The following is a 27,395-nucleotide window of genomic DNA, read 5'->3' as shown; positions in this document are numbered from 1 at the left end:
CACGGTTCACCACCCTACAACTCTCAGTAGTTCCACACCAGGTACTCCCCAACTGGCCGGACCTTCTAACTCAAAACCAGGGTTCAGTAAGACACCCCAACCCCAGATCTTTCGATCTGGCTCCTGAGATTTTAGAGTTTGGACATCTAAATCTACCTCAACAGTGTATGGACAGCCTTCTATGCAGCAAAGTGGTAAGATTTGTCCACCATTTTAATTTGAAAAGCATTGATCCTTTAACAGCAAAGGCTTAAGATATGGTTTGCTATTGGTTTCGTTTGCATACCTCTGGTTTAGCATTTACTTCTTTAAGACTACACCTAGTGTCTGCAGAACAGACAACATACTTATGTATTCAGAAGCCCTGTAGTCAAAGCATTCTTAGAGGGGCTCAAAAGAGACTCCACTCTGGGTACCACCAGCCCATAATTGGAATCTCAACATTGTATTTAGAAGATTAATGGGTCCTCCATTGAACCTCTCTAGTTTCTCTCCTGGAAGGTTACATTTCTCATTTCAATCACGTCACTCAGACATGTCAGTTAATGCCTAACATTAGAAGAACCATTCTTCCAACTTCATAAGGACAAAGTGGCATTACGTACTAATCCTAAATTCCTACCAAAAGTGGTCTCTCAGTCCCACTTAAATCAATCTATCAAATTACCAGTTTTTTTCCCACAACCTGATTAATTTGCGGGAAGGGCTTTACACATGCTAGATGTAAAAAGAGCTCTTATGTACTTTATCAATAGAACTCAATCATTTAGAAAGGCATTCTTCTAACCACAGAAAGGCAAGCCCATTCCTAAATCAGGCATTTGACGGTGGATCGTTAAATGTATCCAAACCTTTTACGCTAAAGCTAAAGGAACTCTACTTGTCCCACATAAACCTCACTCTACTCGTAAAAAAGAAGCTTCAGTGGTATTTTTAGGAAACATACCTATAGCTGACATATGTTAAGCATCTTCTTGGTCTACACCACAAACATGTACAAAACATTACTGTGTGGATGTCATGGCCCATCAACAAGCTAATGTGGACCAAGCGGTTCTACATACATTATTTCAAACGAATGTTAACCAAACAGGTCAGCCACTGCTTTGGGATGAAAACTGCATTACAGTCAATGCTAAGCATGTGTATCTACAGCCACACATGCCTCAAATGGAAAATGTTACTTACCCAGTAAGCATTTATATTTGGCGTGTAGGGCTGTAGATTCACATGCGCCCTCCCTCCTCTCCGGAAACCAGAGTTGGTTGCAGTTATCTACATTAAATATTCCATGATTCACCTGTGGTCATCTCACTAGGATACATCATCCTTACTCTCCATCCTAACCTGCCAAGTGGAAAATTATCTAGCTATGGAGATGAGGACTATGCGCATTGCAAGCAAGAGGAGGAGTCACTGCACCTTGTGACTGAAAAGACTTTGACGAAAAACAACATGCACACATCAGAGCCCAACACTAACTGGCCGACTTATGCTAAGCGAGTGTATCTACAGCCACATGTGCTAAGCATGTGACTCTACAGCACTAAATGCCACACAAAATGCTTTCTGGGCAAGTAACATTTTCCTTATTCTGGAGGCTTAAGATACTTTAGACTGGGACTCGAAGATGGAATCTGTGCTATTCAGAGTTTCTTTAAGTATGTTGACAATTCGCATCGAGCGGTGCCTGCCTGCGTGTGGGGGCCTCCACCGGGGGCCCCGCCCTGTGGCACCTTTGTCCCCGAGTTCCTCACATTGGGCTGTGGTTCTGGAGCGGCAGCCCCCCCCCCCCCCCCCCCCCCCACGCGTCATCGCGCTCTGGAGTTGCGGTCTCCGGGGGCGAGGTTGTCTGCTGCCTCTCCTACTGCCGCCTGGGCTGAGTGTTTCATGGCCGTGGCGGACGGGGGGCTCACCCGCGGCCCTGATGCTGGACTCTCTCCTTCCCTCCCCCTCTCTCCATCCCCTCCCTTGCTCTTGAAGGGCCGATTTGTCTGGGGTGGCGGAGTCGGCCGCACATATCTGGCGGCGGCAGACTGGCTTGGGCCACACTCTCATTCTGGTTGCTTCTCCTGTCTGATTTTAATCCACCCGTAGGGGTCTGCTGGTCCCCCACTGCGAGGTCCGTCTGCCAGGAGTCTGGGCTCTGTGGCTCCTCCGGGTGCCACCATGGGCAGAACAGACAGATCGGCAAAGACTCCCGCCACCCAAACCAAAATTGACCGTTTCACCACCTCTGAAGTGGGCGCGACCGGGGGTGCCGCGGAGCAGGAGCCGCCACCATCTGCAGACTTGTCCACTATCTTGCAAGCCATCCATGCCTCACAGACCTCGGTGGAGGGCAAGATCGCGGAGGTGCGAGTGAACATGACTCTCGTTCGGCAAGATTTCCGAAACGCCACTGCCCGGATCAAGGAGACTGAAACCTGAATCTCCACCGTGGAGGATGACGTACAACAACTTAAGGGACAGGTGGCCCGTCTCCATTTGCATACGCAGTAGTTGCACCGCCGGGCGGAGGATGCAGAAAACGGGTATCGGCGCAACAATCTCCGTCTGGTGGGCTTCCCGGAGGAGGCGGAGCAGGGCCGCATGGTGGACTTTCTGGAAAAATGGCTATGATCCTGGGTCCCCGAGGGCTATCTCTCTCTGTGGTTCGCGGGCCAAGGCCCACTGGTCCTTGGCCCCTAAGACGCCGATGGGTGTGGCCCCCCAACCAGTCATAATGCGGGTCCTTAACTTCAAGGACCGGGACACCATCCTGTCTGAAGCCCGCAAACAGCAGCGGCTCCACTTCGAAAACCGCGCAATCATGATTTTCCCAGATTACACCCGCGAGGTCCAGAGTCAGCGTTGCTCATTTGGTGAAGTTAAACAAAAACTGAGGGCGCTCAACATCCAGTACCGGCTCCTTTTCCCGACGCACCTGCGAGTGGTGTTCGCTAACAAGACTCTGTTCTTTGATATGCCATCAGAGGCCTGGACCTGGGTGACGGAGGAGCGTCCTCTGCCTATTGATGACCGAACTTCACTCCCGGAGGGGGTGGAGGATGGACCCATTCACCTCACACCTTTCGCTCCCCAGCCTCAACGTAACCGCTCCCACAGGCGCCGCGGACAGAGATGGGCCCAGTAGGATTCCCCGCCGGGCCGCTCCCTACTGCCAATACTGCTCTCTGATGAACCCCCTGCCGGGAGGTGCTCAGGCTCATCTGACCACTTGGACCGCGGGGGCGCTTCACCCCGACCCTCATTGCATGATCTCCTGGACACAGACCTTTCATGCAGCCCAGAGCTTCTGAAAGACCCTGCTTGAACTTGTCTCTGCCTGCCGGGCTTGGCTCCTCAGCCGGAGGTCGTTCTTGGTCTCATAGTATTTCCTTTTTCTTCCTGATGGACTCGTTTAAGCACATCCTGACATGAGGAGGGGTCCTCCACACTTTCCCATTCCAAAGCGTTTTAGTTTGGTTGTTCGCTCACTGGTTTATTGTTAGGGTGACAGATGCTTCCATTCCTGAAGCGTAGGGTGGGGTGTGGGGGTAGGGGTAGGGATGGGGGTATGTGACTGTTGTCCCGAGTTTTCTTTTTAATTTTGTTTCTTTTGTCTTTTAGTTCTGTCGCACCAGCACTCACAAAACCTGCCGACTTGCACCCGGTAAGACACGCAGATCAGACCTCCTCTTTCGGAGTCCTAGTCACACTGCCATATCCGCCACCATGTCTGATACACCCTTAATAGGCACCTCCCTGCGCATCATGTCCTGGAACGTTAATGGCCTCTTGGACCGCTTCAAACGCATGGCTGTTTTGCGATATGCACAGCGCCTAGGGTTGGACATTTTACTCTTACAAGAAACACACCTGATGGGTAATCACTGTCCCTTCTTAGCACGTTATGGCTATGACAGGACTTGGCACTTGGGGTTCACTCGAGGTTCTAGAGGGGTGGCGATCCTGGTGAAACGCTCCCTTCCCCTTGTGACTGTGCAGACGGCTCTTGATGCCCAGGGCACTTTCGTAGCCCTTAGTGGCACACTAAACGGTAACCCCCTCAATCTTGTGTCACTTTACTCTCCTCCCTCAATGCTGACGGTGACCCTAGCCAAATCTGTTGACCTCTTGGCATCCCTACCCCTGGGCCCACATTCCTCGGAGGCGATTTTAATGCAGTCTCCTCACCCGACCTCGATACGACTGGGCCCCCATCCCCTAGTAGAATCGCACAGGCAAAACCGCTGACGACTTGGTCTGCATCATTGGGTCTATGTGATGCCTGACATGTATGGCATCCGTATTATGAACAATTTACACACACCTCGACAGCGCACCACGCACAGGCACACATTGATGCCATCTTCGTCCCATCGACAGATTGCCTTTTGATTCAGGACGTTTCACTCCTTCCAAGAGGTATCTCGGACCACTCCCCAGTGATGATCTGGACGGGTCCCCCCCCCCCCCCCCCCCCCCCCCCCCCGCCTCTATCTGGCAAACTTGGAGGCTAAATGCTTGGTTCCTTCAGGACAGGGACTTTCAGAGTGTGGTGGGGCAGGAACTTCAACAATATTTTCTCTCTAACGAAAGGGTCCGTTTCCTTCCTGGGTACCCTGTGGGAGGCGGGTGAGGCCACGATTAGAGTGGTCGCCAAGGGCCACCCTAAGCTCCAGCGACAGGCCCAATTGGAACAAATTACTTCGCGGGAGGCGCAGGCCCTGGCCTCGAACGTGCGTCTGCCCGATCCCCATACGCTTCCGATATGAGACTTCTCACCCGAATCCGGTCAGAGATCAAGCAGCTGTCACTGGATGCGGACAAACTTCTATGGCGCTCCTCTGTGGCCAGGGTATACGGTTGGGGCGATAAGAATGGCTCACTCCTTCACCGCCTTTCCACATACTCAACATACCCAAGGGCGAACCGTATAATTCCAGAGATTGTGACACCTGATGGATCGATATGCCGTGTCCCAATGGAGATGGCCCATGCCTTTGCCACATACTATTGCCAATTATATGAGGCTCGAGTTTCAACCCTTTCTCTCGCGGACCTGCTGGAGGTAGCTGCCTTCAGAGTGTGGACCCTGCTACTCAAGCTGATCTAGAACGCCCATTACCCATGAGGAGATCGGAGAAGCGATCACTCTTATTTCATCCGGTAAGAAACCGGGCCCGGACAGCCGCCCTCAAGAATATTGCGCGCACTATCGGGACGTTCTCACCCCTCACCTCGCTAAATTGTTCCGCGAAGCGGTGGAGAAAGGCTCCTTCCCTCGGGAGACGGACATTGTCACCATCGTGGTTCTTCCTAAATCCCAGCCGCCCTCGTCACGGTATGCAGACTACCGCCCTATTTCCCTCATTAATACTGAGGTCAAACTGTTCGCCACAATCCTCGAAAGCAACTCAAACCCCACCTGTCCATGCTGGTTCATCCCGACCAATGCGGGTTCATGCCCTTATGCGGCACACAGCATTGTCATCCCAGACTGCACTCCGCTTTGGCCCACCCCCATCTCCTCACCCCGTACCTGGCGATTCTCCTGGTAGACTTCGAGAAGGCCTTTGATTCGGTGGACTGGGGGTTTCTTCAAGATGTTCTTAGCAAGATGAGACTCGGTCCCCGCTTCCGGGCCATGGTCAAGGTTCTTTACGCCCTTCCGCGGGCCCATGTCCTAGTAAACGGGGTTCTGTCGGAGCCCTTCTCGATTTGCAGGGGGGCGAAGCAGGGGTGTCCCTTTCCCCCCCTGCTTTTTGCTCTGGTGATGGAGCCCTTGGCGTCCCTGATGCGGTCATGTGAACAGGTGCGGGGATGGGAATGGCCCAACACCGAGCCGGACAAAATCACACTTTATGCAGACGATGTCCTCATCTATTTAGCTGACCCCGCCCGGTCCGGCCCACTCTGTCTCCGTATTTTGCAATCTTTTCAATGGGCCTCTGGCCTCCGGTTGAATCCTGACAAATCGGTTCTGGTTCCCCTCCACCTCTCCCGCGAATGCTTCGATTGGCAATCTGATATACCTCTTCGCCGTCAATCCTTCAAACACCTGGGGATCTGGATGACCTTATTACCCGAGCTTAGCTGGGCCCTCAATGTCACTCCCCTGGTGAAACTGGCCAAGGCGGACCTCCAGAAGTGGCAGTCACTGCTCCTTAACCCCATGGGGAGGGTGGCCCTTTTTAAAATGATGGTGCTTTCCCGCTACCTTTACATGCTTCAGAACACTCCCACGTGCTTTCCCATGGCCTAGTTCCGCGAGCTAGACAGCAAGTTCCTGTGGGGGAGAGGTAGGTCCCGATTGGCGCTAGGTACCTGTAGGATCCCCTCGTTCGACGGGGGTCTAGAAATGACTCGCCTTTATTTATATTACCTAGCCACGCGACTTCTCTCCATACATGACTGGTTCATTGGAGGTTGGTCCGATCCGGCTTACAGGCTCGAGCTGGGGGAGCTAGGCCTCGCCAAGATTCAATCCATGTTGTATGGATCCCCAATTCCTTCCTGTCTACCGGAGGTGACACGCTCTGTGTTAATGGCCTGGCAGGCGGCACTGCGACACACTAAATGGACACACACACTGACCCAAAGTACACCGCTGTGGCGCGGGACCTGGCTCAAAGAGGTTAATGAGCTTCAGGGCTTTGGGGCATGGGACCTTATAGGTATTTCGCAATTGGATGACGTATGGGTGGGGGACCACATGTGCTCCTTCGACGATCTCCAGACCAGATACTCACTGCACCAATCGCAATTATTTTGGTATCTACAACTGCGGCACGCCCTACACAGACATATTAAAACAGGTACACGGCTTCCTGACCACAGCCTACCTGAAGCTCAGATTATGTTTGGGGATCTGGGGAAGGGTGGCATCTCCCGTATTTATCGTACGCTGATCAACAATACCCCTACTTCCCTGGACCGACTGCGGGCACAATGGGAGGCCTGGGTGGGCCCCTTGGATGAGGAGGACTGGCGTGACGCCCTTATGGGCCCCAGGACGGTCACCACATCCGCTAGACTGCGCTTGGGGCAACTCTACTACTTACACATCGCATATCTCACCCCGGTGCGCCTTCATCGGGCGGGGTTCAGTCCGACCTCAGCCTGTACCAGGTGTGGCCACGACCCAGCTGACTTCCTTCATATGGTATGGACCTGCCCTCACCTGGCGCGGTTCTGGAGGGACATCGAGGAGGAACTCACCGAAATCTTAGTGTTGGAGATCCCCCATGACCCCAAGCACATGATCCTGAGCATCACTGATGGGCTGGATGGGTCTCGTAAAGAGAAATTATTTTTTACTACAGCTATGGTGGTTGCCAAGAGAGACATTGCAGCCTCCTGGAAATGCCCTGAACCCCGGAGTGTGGAGCGATCGCTGACTGGGGTGGACTGGTGCACCACACAGGAGAAAGTCGTGTATGTGGCAAGGGGGTGCCCTAAGAAATATCGTAGAGTCTGGGGGAAATGGTTGGGGGGTAGGTCTAGTCGTAAAGGGATTATCCGATTTCATTCTGCTTTGTGTTTATTAGTGTCTGTGTACTGGGTAGTGCAAATTCGTGTATGTTGTCCTAAATCATTATGGTATGGTGCTGAATGGTGGTTGCTTTCTTGCAAATCAATAAAAATGTGTTTATCAAAAAAAAAAGTATGTTGACAATTTTGGACAAGTAGAGCAGGGTTCCGGTTCCCCCATAACCTCGTCTGTACTCTTTTGTTCTGCTTAAGTTCTTTTAATTTATTCTTTCTGAGTTTAGATACCAGTAAGAGGCCATTTTCACAACAGATTTTATTCTTGCAATGCTTCTTGAGATAGTGCAGGTTCTATGGAATAGCCCTGTCCATTGTTTATGCAAAAGTGCTTTGTCAGGTCCCGATTCCTTCCTCTTTTGGCTGGGGGTTTTATCTAGTTGAGTGAATTGCACAAGGATTTTATAAATGTCTGAGATCAGGCGTATGTCATTCTTGTTTGTGATGAAGACTGTTAGCTGTCTACTTGCTTGTGACTTGATTGATTTGTGGGTGACCAAATTTTTGATCTGAAAATATCTTAGCTTCTTTGTCTTAGGTAGGTCGTGATCTATTTTGAGCTGCTTGAAAGTAATGATCATATCCTGATGGAAAATGCTACTCACACTTTTCAGCGTGAGATTTTCCCGTCCTGACATTCCAAACCACATTGCAAGTGTAGCTTTTGTCAGGGGAGATGAGTACAGTTTCCTCGCTCTGTCTTTTAAGGAACAGAGGGACACTCTAGATATGTGTATCCCCTATGCTTTGGTCAATGAAGCACAAGTTTTTCACAAATTCTTCTCTGTTCAAGTTCACCATATATGTTAAAGGTGCCCAGTACTGTGTGGCAATGCTAGGGATTTCCAGACTTCCTTCCTCTGTATATCTATGATCTGTCTTTCTGACCATCATGGGTTTTCATTTGTGCTCATAGTGATTTATTGACGGTCTTGTGGAGATTCTTCAGGATCGCAGGCATATGGTGCATGGGGGTTTTGTGGGGAGGGTCGTGTGGAACAAGATTTTTGGCAGAGTGGCCATTTCAATGGCTGCAGACCTTCTCATTCATCACAGACCCTGGGTATGCCTTGTCTGAAGCTCTTAGCAGATTCAGTGTAGTGGAGTTGTTTAGGTTATATACACGGTGGTTGCTGAGCTGACTGACAATTGTATTCCCAGATATGGGATGGAATGGGTGCCCAGGAGAATGAGAACTGCCTCTGTATCAACTGCTTTTGGTCTTGAGGGTCAGTTTAGAATTTGCAATTTTTTCAGGTTTATAGAGACCCTGAAGACTGCTCCAAATTGCTTAATTTCCGTTTTCAATTTTGGAAGGAATTGGACTGGGTTAGAGAGGGAGACTAGAATGTCATCAGCATAGATTCAGCGTTTGGTTAGCACCTTCTACTTTAACTCCTGAGGTTTCCATTTTTTCATCGCTTCCTCCACAATGTGCTCCATCTACTGTGTGAATGGGAGAGGCGCACTCCATTCACCATAATAATCGCTGTTGAAATTGTGTATCCACAAAAGACCCACCTGCAGAATGTGGGACAAAGTTCAAACAACTTAGGGTTTCATTAGAAAGGGTCCGTGTTTAATGCCTTCTCCACATCAGTCACACGGAGCGAGGCATTCTTCCCTGTTAGTTTTCTGTTGTCAATAATATGAAGGATATTTTTCATACTATTGCTGCAGCTCCTGTCCTATATAAATTCCGACTGGTCAGTTTGATTAGGACATGCATTAAGGGATTTAAGACATAATTTAAAGTTTGGCAGACATGGTACTCTGCCACAATAGTGGTGGAGTACCCTGTTCACAGAACTTATTGTACACCCATGCATCATGTGTCCACTGTCAAGGTCCCCACGCTGGCTCTGCTTGTGCATGTGTTCGACGGACTTGCCATGTGAAGGGGCTGTAAAAACACACCTATTCTTACCTTGAAAAAGAAAGGGAGGTCCCACAACGCCAAGCCCAGACCGAGCGAAGAACCTAGAAGGAGAGAAAGGACACCGATTAAAAGGAGAGTAGACAGGGCAAAGACGGGAAAAAAGGTGGAAAGTAAAGGACTTATTACCATTGGAAGGTGATGGAGAAAAGGACGTCCAGGCCAGTGATGAAAGAGAGCAGGAGGAAACAAAGTCGAGAGGGCTCGGAGTGCCAGACCCAGCAAGGAGAAGGTCGAAAACACAGGAGGAAGCTGGACTCACCGGAGAGGTCATGAGATGATACACTGGCGACCCTGAGAAAACTGGTGGCGGGCTCGTACCTGGATGCTGACAACCAGGGAGCAGGAGAGAATGGGGAGAAGAAGGAGGAGGACGCCTGGACAGAGGAGTGGTGGATGCCACCAACGGTAGCGGAAACATCCGCCACAAGAGGGTTGTGGTGTTTTGAAGCAGTACCCGTGCACTGGAAAATCTTGTTTTTGGTGTTTGTTTTGTGCTTGTTTTCCTTCTGTCCCACGATATAAACGTTTTAATTTGAACAAGACAAGAAGTTGCTTATTCATGGTGCATTACTTGTAGACATGGGAAATCACCTGGGAAATGTGGAGCTAGTGAACAGACATACTTAAGCAGCCTGTAAAAACCAAGTGGAATATGGGCCTGTTTGAGTAAAAATGACAAAAAAAGAAATTAATTGTTTGAGAGCATGGGTGAACATCGGTTGAGGGGCTGCTCTGCATAGACACTTGAGCATGAGAAACCCTAGGAACAGGTGAAAAGATGTACTGCAGATCAGTCAGGGGCAAGCTTGTATGACCTATATAGAATTACCTTGTGATTTTTCTTTCTCCAAGGGGAGTTGGGGGCACCTTATCCCCAAACCTGGAAAAGAAGAGTATAAAGAAGACATTAAGAGGGACCCCACTTGCTCCTTATCCTAACATATATATCAACAAGTGTGTATACTTGAAAAAATGTTATGGTCGAATTTTTGTTGTTTCTAATAAAACCATAATTCGCAAATAAGTATTAGAGAAGCCTCCTAAAACTTATTTCCAACAATCCCTCAACAGGCCATTGTTGTAGACATATGTGCCCTGTTTAGAGTGGGTGGACGTTCCGAGGTACTTTTTTAGCTGTTCATGACTAGTAGGAAAAGCTTGGTGGTCCCAAGCTGAAAAAACAAAAATTACTCTTGCACCTTAGGAGAACACTCTCAGGGTGACAAGGTTATTAATGGTTTGTTTTTCAAAAACAAACTCCTGCTCTGGGAGTTAATTTTTGAAAAACAAAAAAGTTTTCTGAGCCGCCACATGAAACATGGCAGCCACTCAGCAACCCCTCAATGCCTTTAGAGGAGCTGCTGCAGCACAATCATGTGCCCTTGAGGTAGGAGTAGGATATATGTGTTAGTTCCAGTTGTTAATTCGTCATGCATTTGAATTGAGCTGAGGCTAGTGGCTGCAATCTATCTCAGCACACGACGATTTTGAGATCAATTTGAGGGTCCTTTGTTTACCCTTCCTAAACTTTCCCCTTTGTAGACAGTGTTTACTTCTTTGTATGAATGGTAGTATGAATGAATAGTAAGTGATTTTTATTGTCTCTTATGTCTAGGATGTCACTTCACATTATGAAGTACGTTAGTTGTTTGTATTAAAATTATAGTGGATACAAAAACTGCTTTGTTTAAAAAAAAAAAAAGGAAAAAATGTCCTGTTTGTTCCTACTACGTGATATATAGCTGAAAAAATAAAAGAAATAATAAATCTGGTTCAAAAATCATAAAGGACTTATAATTTGTTTACAGAGAATTATAGCATGTATTGATATGATATTTGGCAGGAATTTTTGGTAATGTAGAATCTAGCTTGATCACTTATCTAAATATATAGGCCGGTATAGAGGATCCCCTATTATGTCTTTATTCTACGCCCTCCTCTAGGGCCTAAAATAACATAGGGAGCACCTTTTTGTTTTATTAACTTTTTCTCGGTCTTTACCGAAGGTTTTTGTTTCATAAATAATTTTTTCTTTTCCTTGTTTTGCTTAATAGTGCTCATAGATTGTGCGGCTGCTGGACTACACGGTTGAATCTATTGTGTACCTTTACACGTTTAAATACCGATCATCGATTTGCACGGGTTTTTCCTTCTTTTCTTTTTTGTCAGTCCCAACTTCCAACACTATGGAAGGTTTGAAAACTTTTGGATTTACAGATGCTGACTTTTCAGCATTAGTGGGACAGATAACAGGGACTACGGGTAACACCGGCAACTTTGCCAAAGATAGCAGTGAATGGAACAAACTTATTAATTTAAAGAAAAAAGCCAAAAGAATGGAGTCTCATGCCCACTATATGTTAGAATACCTCAAAGTAGGAGTAATACCCTCAGGCCTCAGAGTCAGGAACATCCCGGCACTTTTTGTGCAAGTACGCCAGTTCCTGGAGCGGAGGTCGCACATAGCGAACCGCTGCTCCAGGGACTGGATGATTCTGATTATTGAAACAGTAAAGGAAATGATACAGGTCCTCAACCAGGAAATCCTGGAGTTGGAAGATAAACTTAAAACCAACACTAGTGTAGAAGAAGGGAAGAACAAGCTCTTGAATATGAACCAAGAACTGCAGGACTTTGAGGAATACCTCATAAAGAAAAAAACAGAAAAATTTAAAAAAGACATACGTTGGTTCTCTCAAGAGAAAATGTATCCCTATCTGCAAAGTAATTTCTTCCAGCAAGAAGAACATGATGCAGGACAGGCGAACACGTTCCAACAAAAGAGACAAAAAATTGTCACTTTTTCAGACACTAATTCATCAGATTCTGACCAGGAGGGTCCCTATTCTAATGAGGGTTATGATTACAATCCTAGAAACCGCAGGGGACCCACAAACAATTACCAACAATTTGGTCACTCCTCTTTTTTAGAGCAAGGCAGGGGCAGGGGACGAGCGAGATTTCAAAGGCAAGGCAGGAACAATTACCATCAGACAGAGCAAGTACATCCACAGCCATATATGAGAACGAGAAACCAGCAATACTGGAAGTCTCAGTAGATAGCTTTGCAGAGAATTAAAGTATACCCATCTTTAATCTTTCGAGCCATCAATTGGCATCTGCAGAAGTTATGCTCCTCAGTAAGGGGCTGTCATTTGTTCCCAGTACATCTCCGGACATCTTTGCCATGAACAAAGATTTGTTTTCCTTTTTCCGGAAAATTTGCCTACAAAAATTTATGTCGGAAATGGTTCCATTAGAAGAGGAAGAAAATCATTCAGGATGCAAACCACCATCTAGGTTTACACCTACCTTGGAGATGGTAGGACCTGAAGTAGCCATTTTCGAAAAGACAGTAATTAAAGAACTAGAAAAGATTACTAAATATATTCGCAAGCCCCCACCTAACCTTACTAAATTGGAAGCTATGGCTCTCAAAGACTTAGAAAAGAATAATTCCATCACGATTAAACCCAGTGACAAAGTGGGTGGGATAGTGATCATGGACAGTAATACATACTCACAGAAGGTAGGAAGCATGCTCCTAATACCAGAACATTACCAACCAGCTCGCAGATCAGTTCTAAAAGATCTTCAGGCTAAAATAGAAGCCAGTACATCTAAAGCTTTCTTGGATGGATATATCTGCCAAAAAGAACTGGATTTCCTCAACAAAAACAATGTGGTTATTCCAACCCTATATGGTGTTCCAAAAACCCATAAAAACACATTGAATCCTCCCTTACGCCCTATTATATCATCTATCAATTCGTGCACGGAGCCACTTTCACAGTATGTAGACTCATTCCTCTGCCCCCTCACTAAAATTTATCGGTCATACATCAGGGATACAGGCCATATAATATCAACTGTGGAACACATGCCCTTTAATAAAGAGACTCAACTCTTGGTCACCCTAGATATAGAGTCTCTTTATACAAATATACCGCAGGATCTAGCTTTGGAGGCAGTGGCAGCCCTCCTCTATAGAACACCGGGTGAGAGACCAAATACTTTTATCTTGGAATGTTTAGATATAGTACTCCATCATAACTATTTTGAGTTTAAAGAAAAACTGTATAAACAAATACAAGGTACCAGTATGGGTGCTACATGTGCACCGAGTGTGGCCAATACATACATGGGTGAGTTTGAATTAAAACACATCTACAACGAAATGGATACTTTCTATGAAAACATCAGCACCTGGCACAGATTCATAGATGACATCTTTTTTGTTTGGACAGGAACTGAAGACTATCTTAACCAGTTCAGTGAATGGCTTAACTATAGTGAATCTAATCTCAAATTCACCGCCAAATATTCATCAGAAAAGGTGGAATTTCTGGACATTTGGATAAAAAGTGGGAATAACAACATTGAATTTAGCCTTTATCGTAAACCGACTGCAAAGAACACAGTCCTACAACATGCTAGTTTCCATCCTCCTTGTCAAAAGGATTCCATCCCCTTTGGGGAATTTCTCAGAATTAGGCGGAATTGTACTAACATGCATGATTTCAACTTACATGCAGAAGAATTAAAAAACAAAAACTGGAAAATTCTCAACACAAATGAAAGTAGTAAAACACTTGAGAAACCCATAGTGGCTTTTAGAAGAAACCCCAACCTACGAGACAAATTAGTCCACAGCAGAATGAAGCAATACAACATTCCTGCTGTACAAAACACCATTGATGGACTACCACAGATCTTAGGAAATCACAGGTGTGGAACATGCCATGCATGCCCCACAGCAATCAGAACGGAAGTATGGACATATGGTACAAGAACCGGGAGGCTTAAAAGCCATACCAATTGTAGAAGTAACAACGTAATCTACCTCATTCTTTGCCCTTGTGGCCTGGGCTATATAGGCGAGGTTGGCCGAGAATTTCAAACTAGACTATCAGAACACAAATAGGCAATCAGAACACGAAAAGTACAAGCTCCCATGGTAAAACATTTTATAGATCACGACCATGGTGAACACGATCTGAAATGGCTAATTTTAGAAAAGATAGTCTCTAGACCAGGACAAGAAATCAGCAAGGTGCGGAAAAACAGAGGGACTTTTTGGATTTTCCACTGTGACACAGTACGCAGGGGCCTAAATGAAGAGATAACCTGGATTATTACATAATTACATTTATTTTATTTTTGACTTTATACTCTACATCATTTATTTTTCTCATAGCTTGTGTGGCAACGAATATATACAGGACCGTATATAGAACTAGTTGGTCTTTTCTGACACAGTAGTCTTTGATCTACATGACCATGGTTCCCTTGTTTGTCTGTAGATCACTATCGACCAAAGGCCCTAGTACCACATAAACGCATGGAAACACATTTCTTAATGGTCATATATTATCTATTGGATATCATACCTCACCCAGGTAGACCCTTTTACATAGGGCTCACTCAGGATGTACCACCGTTCTGAGTATATATCACTTCTCATGTAATGTTAATTTGTTATTGCTTCAATGATACTTAAGTATGACAACGACATGACCTCAGAGCAATAGAGTCATACCAGAGTATCTATCACGTGGATTACTTTATATGCTACTCTTTTTATAATAAGCTTAGTGTTTTTTGACTGCACTCATGGTTTTTATCTTTGAATCTCTTAGGGAGCTTACACCATACTTCGTACATGGTGACTCCAGCATAGTAAATCTATTTACATAGGGAAAAAAAAGAATTCTGTGTAAGACTCTCACACCATTCTAAGATGGCGCTCATTTAGAACCACCACAACGTAGACTGTTATTTTCGCATCTTATGTTGTGAAACTACCATTCCAAAGAATAAGTAATCATTTCGTGCAGACCTGCGCGCAGAATCACTCAGCACAGAGTAGAGGCACATTTTTATGCGGTCTACGATCTGAGTTACACGGTTTTAACATCTCTCAAGGATGGCGCCTACACGCACGTAGAATAACTAAGTTCGGGACATGATGATTCTAATCTCGCGAGATAGCTATAGCTTTAAATTTCGCCCGGTCTGGAGCCTAGTTTTTCTCTCTGAAGATCGATTCCACGTTTGACGGCAGGGCTTCAACTCGCACAGGTATGTGGAACCCTCTTGCCTCAATAATGACCCCTTTGTTTAGTTAAGTTTAACCTATTGGCCTACTCCGTTTGCAGCCTTCTTAATAGTTCATGTACCTCACTGTAGCAATACATTAGGTAGAACTCGAAAATATAATGTGGTCTACATATGAGTTTTAGTCAGCCTTTTTTAATAGTTTATGTACTTTGCATGCAGCAATACATCAGGTAGAACTCACAAATATAATGCAGCCATGGTTGGCATACGAGTCTCAGTATTGATTTGTGGTTTCCAGTACAACCTGTTAACGCACATAGGTTTAAGAGGGTCTTTACCTGTGCTTAAAGGAAACATACCCCATTGTACCGATACATCGGAAATGAGAATGGAGGTATGTTAAACAGAAATCCAATCTGCATAATCAATCTGACTTAACAGCTCATACTTATAGGAACCCTTGAACGCACTGGTAGCATACCAGCTTCATTACCGACTTGTGGTTCTAGTAACGTCTGTTCTTGCACAGCGTTTTAAGAGGTTCTAGCCTCGTTTGTATCCACAAATGATATGTACTCTGTTCTACCTATGCACCAGGCAAAACTCGGTAATTAGGCATCTGAAATACTTCCTAATTTGACATAGCACTAATCAACACACTTGGAATTTCCAATTAATATCTCCCTGTCATAAGCAAAACTAAACGATATCTCCTAAGTCAGTATTTCCATATACTTAGCTTAAAAGATATCGCATACAACATCAGGGACAATCGATTTATTCTCTGCTCTTCAATCTTTTAGATAATATTGGATTGGATAGCATCTCAAATAAAAATAAAAAAGAAAAGATCGTAGAAGCACAAAGAGAACCTGACTTCTGCATCGTGTTGCCCATGTGAGCAACCTCACGCCCTGACAAGGTAAAAAGTCTTTAGGAAATGTAGTCCTTTGCCCAACAATCTATCGCTTTTAGGACATTATGACACGGATAAGCTAAAAATCTGTTGTCTATTTTCTAGCACCTGGCTTATGTGATTCTTGAATATGATACGGATATAAAACAAATCTTCTCTTCTGAATTCTTTTCCATCTCAGCTGCCACAGGTATTTTGGCTCTCATTAGATTTAACTATGAGAGGAATATCAAGATTAGTCTCAGTAACAATACTGTTTTCTCCTTCAGAAATAGGTACATTTGTAGAGCACGCACAGATGGCTCCTACAGCATGTTGGTTGGAAATTGCTTTCTGACTTACAGGTCAGTCTTTTTGAGCCCAGACACTCAGGTTTGCATGTCTTAACCTGCTACAACATACCTTGGGCATAAATTGGCTTCTCTTTATTTCCCACTTTACCAACACTAATGGGACTCACATTATTTTCACTCTGTATTGTTTGTTTCAGCCACCTATTATACTGATACACAGAGCGCCTTAACACACTTCTCGTTTGTCTCTTTGAGCACTTTTAGCATACAAGGATTTCAATATAATATAAAGAAAGTATAAATAAACCCATGGAAGTAATCTCCTTTTGAAACTAAATACATTTCCTCTTAACCTGCCAATGTCATTTGCTTTTGTCTTTTTTACAGACATCCTGACAATTTGTATATATATTTCACCTTTTAATAAATTCCGGTTGGTCCTGAAGAAGGTGGTCTCCCACTGAAACGCGTGTTGACCGCACATTTGTTTTCAGCACAGTGATACTGAAGATTGACATCTCCCATTCGGGTGATTTGAAGGAAAAAAAAAAACCTTTTTGCAATCTATCTCAGCACACAACGATTTTGAGACCAATTTGAGGGTCCTTTGTTTACCCTTCCTAAACTTTCCCCTTTGTAGACAGTGTTTACTTCTTTGTATGAATGGTAGTATGAATGAATAGTAAGTGATTTTTATTGTCTCTTATGTCTAGGATGTCACTTCACATTATGAAGTACGTTAGTTGTTTGTATTAAAAATATAGTGGATACAAAAACTGCTTTGTTTAAAAAAAAAAAAGGAAAAATGTCCTGTTTGTTCTTACTACATGTGATATATAGCTGAAAAGATAAAAGAAATAATAAATCTGGTTCAAAAATCATAAAGGACTTATAATTTGTTTACAGAGAATTCTAGCATGTATTGACATGATATTTGGCAGGAATTTTTGGTAATGTAGAATCTAGCTTGATCACTTATCTAAATATATAGGCCGGTATAGAGGTTCCCTATTATATCTTTATTCTACTCCCTCCTCTAGAGCCTAAAATAACATAGGGAGCACCTTTTTGTTTTATTGGCTCCTGGGACTATTGCATCCACTAAAGAGTCTTGTGTTCGGCTCTATCATTACAAGCTCATATTTCAATCAGTCTCTTCATGCTTTCATTTTATAATGGTTGTCAAAATGAATATGGGCAACAATAAACATTGGTTATCAACAAACAGTAGCAAAAGACTTCCCATGGAGACTGAATGTCAATCAGATGGACAAGTGTCCTTGACACATAACTGACTGCCACAGCTCTATTGCCCTTTCATATGTTATATTTACTTTTGACTGATCCTGGCCTTTCAAATTTGGTCCTGACAAGTGACTGACTGTTGAGCGCTACTACTGATTCAGTCATGGACATATTCGCCTCATTCCAGACCTGAAACTACTGCAGTATTGCCAAAGTTCCTCAGGTCCCCAGTCCTGGCATTCTAGCCTGCAGCTCTTTGCTTGTGGGACCTATAGTTTTGCTTTTATCCAATCCACTTCTCTATTGAGTGTGCTGCTATGAACAAGTAAGACAGGCATTGTATCTCAGGCTGTTCTCTTTCTTGAACTGTTTTGGTTCCTTTTCGTACATGAAAAATACACTGTGAAGATTCTAAAGCCAGGCCACCAATGGCTTATTGTCCAAAGATCCAGGCCTGCAGATGTTTCAGTACGCTTAAAAGCACATTATCACTGCAACATTCTCAAGTATATATTTCTATGCCTGCTCTGTCTATACTAAAAGAGAAGGGTTACCTGCGAGCTATAAGAAAACAATACAATTGACTCACTAAATTCTCAGATGTTTCTTAAATTGTTAATTTGAGCCACCTTTGATTTTAGCATGGATAATATTGTTTGGCAGTAAACCATTATATTTCCACCTAGTATTTTTACACAAAAGAAGGCTATTTCCCTCCTGGAATTCTTTTTATCTTTTTCGCTTGATTGTAAAGGTATACAAATTGATTTTTATTACCTCTCTAATTTGTCTTGTATTCTTTCCAAATTTTTTAGCACAGAAGGATGATGGTATATCTTTCAGTGAAATGTTTTCATTTTGTTTCTCTCCAAGGGTGTCACATCTTTGTGTTTTTGACTGGGCTGTTCTCTATCTTTTTGATAGGTTTGAGAGTGATGCTTCTGTCAGCTGTCAAAGAACTGAATGGGAAGAAGGGGGCTTCTATCATTGCCATCTTTAAGTATGTAAGTGCCGAGTACAGGTATGATGTGCGGAGGAATCGGCGACTTCTCAAAAAGACTTTAGAAAAATTAATCACAGAACATGTGGTGGAACAGGTAAAAGGCCATGGCCTCTCTGGGTCCTTCAAACTTGGAAAAAACTACAAGGAACAAAAGCATGTCAAGCTAATTAAACAGGTAAAATGAGGACTATATTTATGTGATTACTGTTGCCATTTTGAGAATTTCAGTATCTGTGAGGTGTGGTTCTTCTATGAGGCTGGACTGTGAAGTATTGTCTAGATGCGTTATCGAAATGTGCTTTCTCCGACTTCTTTTGGGGGGATTTTAACAACATTTTTGAAGTTGGAAAATCTTTATAGTTTTAGAACACTTCAATTGTTTGTGTGGCTAAAAACTACTTTGGTTTACATAATGTATTCACTCTTTCTGTTAAACTAGCATTAAGTGTTTTCCTATGCCAATTTCAAACTTTTTGTTCATTTGTTCATTGTGTTTCCTCAGTGACATTAGCAGGATAACTGCTCAAGCCAGACTGGGGTTCTTATAACTGCTATACTTCTAAGAATCAGAACTGTTTGGAATTGTTGGGGTGCAAGACAAAGCCCACCAGGCAGCGTTTGATAATTTCTTTGTATGCTGCACCTATAACCCAATTACTTTGATAACAGGGTGTGAGCCTCATCTCTCCTTTTTTTCAAATGGGAACCTTAGGTTTTGTTTAATAAGACAACAATTTAGTCTATTGCAACTGATAGTTGCTGATAGTCTGGGGAGAACTACTGCCTAGATGCCCATGCAACAATACTGCCACTCAAAGCACTTTGCACGTTATTGTATTTTGCACTCTTTATGCTCATGCTAGGAAGCAATTACTGTTTTTCACTCCTTTAATATGAACTCTCATAAGGAGGCTTTTGAGAGATTGCAAAGGCTGGAGAGGGAGAACATTTGCATGGCAGTCGGAAATTTTGTCCGCCTTTCCCTGGGGGCTCGAAACAAATATGGCTTAATATAACTACCCCACCCCTATCATATTTGTATGTTAGGAACTGATCAAATTTTTTTTAACTGTTTTAGAAATATTTAGTCTGAGACCCATCGACCCTTTTATAGATGTTTTATGTAGCTATCATTGGTATGCACCCTATGCAGTATCTTTCTTGAAAATAACTGTATTACCCCCAGATTTGTTCTGAACCTTGTAAAGCTGCTCTATTTAGTTATAAAATGTTTTTAATCATCTGTATTTTTATGGCCGCATTTGGCCAAATAAAGTTTTGTGACTGACCTGGTCAACATCTGACTTCTCAGAAGGTATTGGCTTACCTAATATTGGTGGCACTTAATACTGATCGAAATATCCTTGTAGGGTGTTGTACCTAAGTCAGCTTTGGTACTATCCTTCTGATCAAGGCGTTGTAGTGACCCAGTATTAAATTATTGCCCAAGTGACTCATGACACTGAAAATTTTGTAAGCGCCTGACTCAATTGATATTTAAAGCTTTGATGTCCCTTCAACACAATGGTATCCTTTCAATGGAAGAGATTTTTATTAAACACTCTCCTTTTGTGCGCAGGGAGGAAAACATCATTGGGAAAAATAGGAATGGACACTGAAAATGTCAGATCACAAACACTTGTCAAAAATAGGTTACTCCAGGGTATGTCACACAGATGCACACCTGTGCAGTTACTGGACTTGGAACTAGGAAATATGTGATCAGCACATCTCGGTTGGTTGAATTTGGATACATGTATGTTCAGGCTTAACATGTTAATCCCTGACATAGGTGACACAAACATCTTTTGATGGGAACATAGCACATAGGCTCAAAGGAAGTGATGTCATCCAGTGGCAAAGCTGCTCAATTTGGAATCTGGCGACTTGGTCTTAACCCCAATCTCATATTCCCTTCATATGTCTACAGCTTGTAAATTTGTGAAATTAAATTATGTCATTCAAAGATGTAAATCCCCACTTACGTGTACTGCAGTGCATTGCCCAGGTGGTTTTGTGCTGTTTAAATAGTAAATATGGTCTTACCAGCAGTGTCACACACACTTTTAGGTTAAACATATGGAAATATTTTCAGAGTGGACATACACATTGTTCCAATTTTCTTTTTTCCATCTTTTGGCATTCCCACATAAAGTGCATCCAGTTGCCTTAGGCCTCCAGACACTGTGTACTCCGAGCTTAAAATTTGACTTAACACTTGTCATTTAAGAGTATAGTATAGCTAATATAACAAATGATAATTTTTTTCTAGAAAGGTTGGAGCTAACCTCAAAATTGCTCCCGTCATTAAACAGCACACAAAGAAGCTTCTTGATTTGAAAAGAATTATGAAGAATTAATTTATACTCTGGAATGAACCACCATAATATTTCACATGACAGTATAGATTTACCTCTACTAAGCCTTATTGAAATAAACCTATAAAACAAATTAAATGAAGCGGGTGAAGCAACATTTAGTGTAATAGATTATCTGGCCAATGAAGCAGCTAAGCATATTACTTGTTAGAACTTTAAGGCGGGGAAAGCATTGTAGTGGGCGGGTGAGGGGGGGGACATCTCTTTGCCTGTGTACCTTGTTTTCCCAGGGGTATGTGTGCGCTAATTCAGAAGCATTATAAATCCTCCTGAATGGCTGTGGAAAAGAACTTTGTTTTTAATTCTTTGCTCGTGCCACCATTAGGTTATTGGTGGTCTATAGCCTGAAACTCATGGTGCCATGTTGTTATCTTAAAATTACTGGAGAGGGCAATACGCATTTCTTTTCATCCCATTAATGGAGACTATTAAATGTTTTCCCAGCCACTTTTATCTTCCCTGTGTAGAGCAGTACTTTCTGCCATGGCCCAGTTTAGTGTAATCTTTAGCCATCTGGCATGGGGTGGAGAGGCAGAAGCTTTGTTTGGCATAGCTATGAGTCATGATTAGAGCTTATCCAAAAACATTGACTCAGCTCTGCACTTTTATGAGTGTTTAAAGAGCCTAAAAAGCATCCTTTAATACTCCATATATCCCTGCAACACATTATTGCAGCTAGAGTTTCTGTGACCTCCTGCCGGATTACCCTGATTCCTGGACAACCCTACATCATGTGTAAGAACAGTGTCTGTGTAGCACAGCATCGAAGGCACAGATTAAATATCCCAGGGTATATTTTACCAAGTTTGCTTTGGTTCAGATACCCCTTGTACAAAAGTTTGAATTGTATATATGTGAATCTGGCATTACGAGGCACTTTATAATGGTTAGGTGGGGCCTGCGTCATTCAGTATATTTGAATCCTCTTCCAACCTCACTTTCCCACATCTCACAAAGGTGATTCAGTGATAACACAGTGAGTTCCATTAAGACACGATACAGTCAACTGATTAATTTCCTACCTTTCCCTTTGTGTGAAGTGTTTGTATTAGTGTGTTTGCTTGCAGTTCCCTGTCCGTTATATTTGAAGTATTGCATACCACCCTAGTCAGACCTCTATGATGAGGAATTGCCCCTGTAGAGTCCCTTATGACATGCAAGCATTTGAAATGGGGCGAGGGAACCTTAACTGAATAAGTCCCATAAATTTGTAGATCTCACTCCAGCAATTCACTCTGTGAAAAATCCTGACTCCTTGAGAATATCCACCAAGGGGATTAGTCGAGCATATAGAATAACCTGTTGTCTGAATTTCCGACCTTTTTTGAGGCATGCCCACTCTGTAGTTACAATTATAGTAAGTCCTTTAGTGTGAGGGATCAGAAGATGAAAGATGCGATTCAGATCCCCTCCTGTGCCTGCGGTAACTGTGTGCTGGTTTCTAGCAAGTGTTGCCTAGCGAGCCATTAAACCACCTACTGCAGGTGGGGAACTATATATTGAAGCTTAAAAGTGGAGACCCAATCGGACTTGCTCTGTTGAGAGTTTCATCTTCGTCAACACAACCCTGTCTTCCGGAATACCAATTTTGATTGCCCAGCAACATATCTAGTTCTTTAAAGACCTTTCTGGAGAGTAGCTGCAGAAGTATTATCAAAGTAGTATATGTAGGAAAGTGCGTTTCTGTTGCAGTAACCCCCCACTTTTTGCCAGACTACTGATGCACTTTTTCTTGGTGTGCCCCGGGTCCCTGCCAATCAGATTCCAGGGCCTGTGTTCTTTCCCCAAAACTAACCCAATTGGCATCTCTGGCCAAAGGTCAGCCCCTGGTAAATGGTACCACAGGTACCCAAGGAAGACCCCTAAGGGCTGCAGCACTTATTGTGCCACCCTTAGAGGCCCTGTACCTTTACCTGTATCTTTACACACACACACACTGCCTTTGCAGGCTGCGTGTTTTGTTGCAGAACAAAGTAAAGAGTCCACATGGCACACATCCCTGTGTGCCATGCCTACAACCCACTGCCCTGGCATAGATCAGTCACCTCTAGCTGGGTGCCCTATGCCAGTGGTGAGGGTACAGGTGCATGAGCCCTGTACCCCTACAGTGTCTAAGTCCATTCTTAGGCATTGTAAGTGCAGTGCTGCCATTAAGAGTATATGGTGCTGGGAGCTTGTCATTACGAATTCCACAGCACTGAAAACTGAGAAGTTTGGTATCAAACTTCTCAGCCCATTAAACCCACACTGATGTCAGTGTGGGATGTAATGAAAAATGCACGCAGAGGGCATCTCAGGGATGCCCTCTGAAAAACGACCAGCCTCTGGTGGGTTCCCTGACTGGTACACAACAGCCTGCCACCACGAGACATGTTTCTGGACTCCTAGGGTGGGAGCCTACGCTCCCTGAGCCCAGAAACCAGGCCTTTCCTGGGCGGAGGTGTTCACCTCCCCCAGGCCAGGAAGAGCCATCTGTGGCAGGGAGCTTCAAAGGCCTGGCAGCCTTTGTAATGCGACCCCCAGCCTCTCCTGCTATCAGGAGCAGGCCCCCTTCCTGTCTCCCCTCCCTTTCGGCAGGAAGACAGGTGGGAAAAACTAGCCAGCCGAGGAGGTGTGCCCACCTCTGCCAACTCCACCCCTCAGGTGGGGGAGGCGAGGTGAAGCCCACTCTCCAGTGCTCGCCATCTTTTTTTATTAACATTTTATTAAAACAAATCAGAGAGTCAATAAGCAGATCAATGTACATATAAGTTAGAAGGTACATCATTGAGCTTGAACATTTACATAACATAACCAGTAAGATTATCACTGTTCTGCTCTTCTGTGCATTGCCATATCGTCTGTCGGTGATGTGCAAATTTCGCCCCTGAACCTGTCCCAGCCTTGTCATTTCCGATCCCATTTCTTAGGGCAGCCGCGCATTTTATATACCTCCTTCTCTGCTATCATGCAGCGATCCATTTCTGCCACCCAGCCAACTGTTAAAGGTCTTGAACCGGAAACCCCAAGATATTGCAATTGCTCTCTTCCTAGTGCCACCCATTGCTGTTCTATTTCAGTCAGGTCCGTGGCCTCCCAAATGTTCAGGACCCCCAACCCTGGCGTCAAATTGATTTGTTTTCCTAGCGTGTCCCTCATTTTGTTTGTGGCATTGTCCCATAGAGGGCGTATCTCGGGGAAGCTCCAGAGGATATGATGACAGGTGCCATCCCGACCACAACCTCTGAGGCATAGTGCATCTGTCCTGTTAACTATCTTAGCAAGAAGTACTCCCTAAAGGTAGGAGCGATGTAGGACTTTTAATTGGATAAGACGGAAGCAATGGTTTATCGCTGTTTCCCTAGGAGACATTAATGCCTTTTGCCAGTCTTCATCGTTTCTGGGCCCCACATCTACCTGCCATTGGTCCCGGAGGGTCTGGAAAGAATCAGGTAAGCTGTTATAGAGCTTGCGGTATGTGCAGGACACAGCCTTTGTTAGGAGCGGTTCCGATAGTGATCGGTCCTCCAACGGAGTATAGTCTGGTATGGCGGACAAATCAGGGATATTGGTCTGAAGTGCACGTCGGATTTGTAGATATCGAAAAAGTTCACCAGAGGCAAGGTTACATTTAGTTTGTAGCTCTTTAAAGGTGAGGAGTTTGCCCCTGTGTATCAGGTCACCAATGCTCGATATACTAATAGTGTCCCATTTATCGAAGCCCATGTGATGGCAAAGTAGCCCCAATTTCTGCGTGGACCAAAGCGGCGAGGATTTCGTGAGTGTATCTGCCCATACCAACCGTTTAGTTGCTTGGTGCTATATGGCCACCGTCTGCGACAAAGGTCCGAGGTACTGTCCCCTCCGGATCTTACTGTAGAGGCCTCCCAAATAGCCCTCCCTCCCTGTTTGGTACCGCTCTAGGTGGAAGGCCGGATTTGACGGGAAACCATGAATCCAATGATTTGTGGCTACTAATTGAGCGGCCCAGTAGTACAGGCGGAGGTCGGGAAGAGCGATTCCCCCGTCATACCACCCACTCGTTAGCTTGTGGAGGGCAATGCGAGGGGCTTTGCCGTCCCATAATAAAGTCCGGATCTCTCCCTCTATAGCGGTAAAATACGTTTTGGCAATGGGGAAAGGGCAGTTCTGGAGGAAATATAAAAATCTAGGAAGTGCAAGCATTTTAAATAAAGCTGCCCTCCCCAGGAGGGACAAGGGCAGTGTTCTCCAATGTTGGACATCATCCTGTAAATGTCGGAGGGGGCCCAGAAGATTCCGATCGTAGAATATGTTGGGGTCAGGAGTAATATAAATCCCTAAATATTTAAAACCTTCAGTGGTCATATCAATCTTGTAGCCACGCGGTAGTTTGGGTGGGGGGCTATTCAGAACATACAATACCGACTTTGACCAATTAATAGTATAACCTGCGTATTTACCAAAGTTGGTTATGACATTAAAAAGACTATTGAGCGAGGCTCGTGGGGACGCCAGATAGATCAAAATGTCGTCAGCATATAGCAATATTTTGTCAACTACATCTTCACTCCACCGCATGCCACGTATTGAAACATCACGTCTGATCCAGTGCGCAAGTGGTTCTAGTGTCAATGCAAACAGGAGAGGGGGCAAGGGACATCCCTGTCTAGTCCCCCTCTGCAGCGCGAAAGTACGCGACGTTCGGTTGTAAACTCGGACTTGAGCCAGTAGAGCGGTATACAACAATGCCACCCATTGCCGAAAGCGAGGTCCAAACCTGAACTTCGTCAGGACTTCAAAAAGGTAGGGCCATTCTATGGAGTCAAACGCCATTGCGGCATCTAATGATAATATAACTGCGTCTTCTTGTAAATATGGTCTTCGACTCAGGACGTTATGGACTCGACGAAGATTTAGGGCCGTGTTACGGCTTGGTATGAAACCTGATTGGTCTTCATGGACCAAGGAAGGGAGGACTGTAACCAGGCGCGATGGAAGGAGTTTAGCCAGAACCTTGGCCTCCGAGCTGATTAGAGAGATGGGACTGTAGAAGCTACAAAGTGCCTCTGGTTTACTGGGTTTACGTATCACGATGATAGATGCCAGCCTTTGATCCAGTGGAAGAACACCCTGCTCTAAGCTGTCGTAATACATAGTCTTAAGATGTGGGGCTATTTTGGGGGCCATGCCCTTAAGGGATTCAGTTGGGATCCCGTTGGGTCCCATTGCCTTCCCGAAATTGACAGCAAATATAGCTTTACAAATTTCTTCCGAGGTGATTTCAGCATCCAAAGCCTCTCTGTCGCTGTCTGAGATTGTGGGAAGGGGCATTTCCTCCAAGAGCTGGCACGAGTCGCTAGCGGAGGTCGTAGTTTTGGAGGAATATATCACCTCCAGGTGGTCTGCAAATGCATTCGCTACCTCTTATGGATCAGTTACTAGCCTTCCATCGTTAAGTAAGAGTTCAGGGACCCACTTGGCTGTCTGGTCACGTCGTTCCAGCCAAGCCAGCATTTTCCCAGCTCGCTCCCCGAGTTCATACACTCTATGACGTGTGTGGAGAAGTCGTGTCTGAGCTTTTTCCCGAGCGCGAGCTTTGTAGTTTAGTTGTTTATTCCGGAGTGCAAGGGCTGTATTTTCGGAAGGTGAGGTGTTGTGTACAGTTTCAAGGTGTAGTAAATCACCTTCTAATTGAGTCAGATGTGCATTTTGGTTCCTGACATATCCTATCTTTAATGCTAATGCACGCCCTTTAATCACTGAGATATTTACGTATGAGTATACCCGTGCCTCTAGATCCCGATGTAAACCCTGCGTGTACCAGGAGCTTGTACCCCCAGCTATTAAGAGCCTTGCAGCTATTCCCCATTAGGTGCGTTTCTTGAAGCAGGACTAGGTCCGGGAGTTGCCGCTTAAGGTACTGTAAAACTATTCCCCTTTTTATCTTGCTCCCCAACCCGTTAACATTCCACGCCATAATGGAAATTTTCATATCTCTCGTGTCTGTCATGTTGGGTGGTAACGAAAAGTTGGGGAGACGAATGGCACCAGTGATAATGCCGCGGAG

The 27,395-nt window shown here is 44.6% G+C and overlaps 1 protein-coding gene across 1 annotated transcript in view; it reads left to right on the top strand.

Moving 5' to 3' along the window:
• The window catches only part of SHPRH (SNF2 histone linker PHD RING helicase), a 763,974-nt gene that overhangs the window by 231,012 nt on the left and 505,567 nt on the right, over positions 1–27,395 (top strand). Inside the window, exon 8 of the mRNA XM_085612283.1 lies at positions 18,911–19,164. Coding sequence (XP_085468409.1) covers positions 18,911–19,164 — 254 coding nt within the window. The remainder of the gene's footprint in view (positions 1–18,910; positions 19,165–27,395) is intronic.

The sequence above is a fragment of the Triturus cristatus genome, chromosome 6, assembly GCF_964204655.1.
Source record: "Triturus cristatus chromosome 6, aTriCri1.1, whole genome shotgun sequence".
Lineage (NCBI taxonomy): Eukaryota > Metazoa > Chordata > Amphibia > Caudata > Salamandridae > Triturus > Triturus cristatus.
Note: the sequence above shows the minus strand (reverse complement) of the source record. Positions and strands in the feature narration are given on the sequence as shown.